The sequence below is a fragment of the Sturnira hondurensis genome, unplaced genomic scaffold (genome assembly GCF_014824575.4).
Source record: "Sturnira hondurensis isolate 20B ecotype Veracruz unplaced genomic scaffold, ASM1482457v3 Scaffold0021455, whole genome shotgun sequence".
In the NCBI taxonomy this organism is placed as follows: Eukaryota; Metazoa; Chordata; class Mammalia; order Chiroptera; family Phyllostomidae; genus Sturnira; species Sturnira hondurensis.
The window spans coordinates 10,708-13,272 of record NW_028094086.1 but is presented as its reverse complement, the minus strand read 5'-3'; the positions used below and the strand labels follow the sequence as shown (position 1 = coordinate 13,272).

The window sequence follows — 2,565 nt, the reverse complement described above, 5'->3', positions numbered from 1 at the left end:
TCTCTTTTTTTCAGCCAGCCCTCCAGCCTGCTCCCCTCTGGCAACTGTCAGTGTGTTTTCTGTTTCTAAAACAGATAACCATATCTAAGACCTCTCGTTGGGGGTCCATTTTCCTGAAATCGGGAGAGATTTAAAGGACATGCATGTTTGCGTAGGAAAACTGATGGTTGTGGTTCACATGACTGACAGGGCCCCAAGCTCTCTCTTCAGTCACTCTTTGATCAGAAAGGATGGATGGAGTTTTGAGCCTCATGGAGATAATGATGGATAACACTGGCAGTGATCACTTACCATCCCTTTTGTGGTTATGGGAAATTTAGAAGGGGGAGTATATTGCCTTTATAGCAATGAAGGGAGTCATATTATAGGGAGCACTGGGAGTTTTTAAGTAGAAACACAAAGATAATTCAATAAAAAATAAAACAATGCTAATGAGTTCTTTACCCATATCTATTATGAACCCTTTTACACATGGACACCAATCCTTCTCCCTCCCTTTTTAAGTTTACTTTTTTATTGTTGTTCAAGTACAGCTGTCTGCATTTTCTCCCCCCACTTCCCCCACCCCAGCCATCAACATCTCCCACCCTTGATTACTCGTGGATGCCAATGTTTTATGCTTCCAGTTGGACATCATGAGGGAAAATATTTTGCACAGTAATTACACAATTTGGCATCACTGTATTGAAGGTCATCTGTGATTCAAAGTTCATATTAGGTCAATTTTATTAAAATCTGTCTTTCACTGAAGACCTGTTGGAGACATGTATTTGATAACTGCTTTGCAAAGGGCTTAGGAGGGACTGTGAACACTGAGCTGAAGGGGAATAGGATCCTAATGAGAATAAAATTCAGGGACAGGCTATTAAACACACTGGTATGTTAGAGTCTGCCTTGTCTAGAAGAGCAGTAAAGACATAAAGATGCATATAAAGGAATGTCAGACATAAAAGTGAAAAACAGTGGTTTCAGATTTCCTCACTTATAAAATTGTATAAATTTCCTTGGTAATTAAGTGTACTTTCCCCCATAGTAATAGTACGATTCAGGATGATTCTTTTATCAAAAAAAATTATTTAATATAATATATGTCATTTGGGAAAAATATTTTCAAAAACCATGTTGTCTCATTAGGTATATGGGATTTTCCAAATACTTCTGACCCATGATGGAAATAAACTTGGGAAAGGAGAAGAACAACAAAGGGAAAAGCTGTGGGACATAAGAGAGAAGAAAGCTTAATAAAGTGAGTTTCTGAAATTGAATAGAGAAGTTAGGGTCAAAGACATGGAAATTCCAGGAAATAAATAGAAAGAGAAGGTTCTACTTCCTTAGTCTGAAAATAACCACAATAGCCGACTCTGAGCCTTTTTGACCTCGACAATCATGGGCACTACTTTAGGCTTAGGATGGTTTGCCTGTTGGTCGTTTCCTTCACAAAAAATACTGTCAGAGTTTGTTTTGTGTCTTTATTTCTGAGACTGTAGATGAAGGGGTTCAGCATGGGTGTGACCACAGTGTACATCACTGAGGCTGTTGCACTTGACTGTGAGCCGTGGGTACTGGCAGAGCTGAGATACACGCCTAGGACTGCTGTACCATAAAATAAGGAGACAAATGAGAGGTGAAATGCACAGGTGGAAAATGCTTTATACTTCCCCTGAGCTGATGGGATTGCACATATGGAAGATGTTGTCTTAGAGTAAGAGTAAAGGATCCTAGCAAAGGGACTACCACCCAGCAGGAGAGCTGACAAATACATCACCATGTCATTAAAAGAGGTGTCAGAATAGGTGAGTTGGATCATCTGACTGAGCTCACAGAAAAAGTGGGGGATTTCAAAGACTGTGAAGAAGGACAGCCGCAGTGCCATTAAACTCCTTAACAAGGAATCCAGGGCACTTGTGATCCAGGACACCAGGAGAAGCAGTCCACAGATCCAGGGGTTCATGATGATGGTGTAGTGCAGGGGGTGACAGATGGCCAGTAAGCGGTCATAGGCCATCACAGTGAGGAGGAAGTCATCCAACCCTGAAAAGAGTAGGAAATAATACATCTGGGTGATGAATCCTGCATAGGCGATGTGTTTGCTCTGTGTCTCGATGTTCAGCAGCATCTTTTGGATGTATGGGGAGGTGAAACAGATGTCTACCAAGGACAAGTTGGAGAGGAAGAAGTACATGGGGGTGTGGAGGTGGGAGTCTGAGCTGACAGCCAGGATGATGATCAGGTTTCTTAACACAGTGATCAGGTACATGGAGAGGAACAGCCCAAATAGAATGGGCTGCAGTTCTGGTGCCTCTGATAGTCCCAGGAGAAGAAATTCTGAGATTTGTGTACCATTGTCTTGTTCCATGCAGTGGAGGTGACTACTAGAAAATAGGAGAATAATATGACTAATTCACAAAAGTTGGAAATGATACCATTTATATTGTCAATCAAAAATTAAGTTTAATATATTGTGTATAAATATGGTCTCCTTTCAGGAAATCCACGATGCCACCTGTCATATAAAACTTTTATATCAGGATTTCCACCAAGATAGAGGCATAGGTGGAAACACTG

At 40.9% G+C, this 2,565-nt stretch overlaps 1 protein-coding gene across 1 annotated transcript; it reads right to left on the bottom strand.

Moving 5' to 3' along the window:
* Nucleotides 1-1,393: 1,393 nt before the first annotated feature.
* LOC118977566 (olfactory receptor 7A10-like) lies at nucleotides 1,394-2,356 on the bottom strand. The gene has a single exon (XM_037032465.1). It carries the CDS (start codon nucleotides 2,354-2,356, stop codon nucleotides 1,394-1,396), a length of 963 nt encoding a protein of 320 aa, XP_036888360.1.
* Nucleotides 2,357-2,565: the final 209 nt, after the last annotated feature.

Bases quoted from the DNA above. Each gene is read 5' to 3' on its own strand.
- LOC118977566 (XM_037032465.1), bottom strand. From the start codon at position 2,356: ATGGAACAAGACAATGGTACACAAATCTCAGAATTTCTTCTCCTGGGA.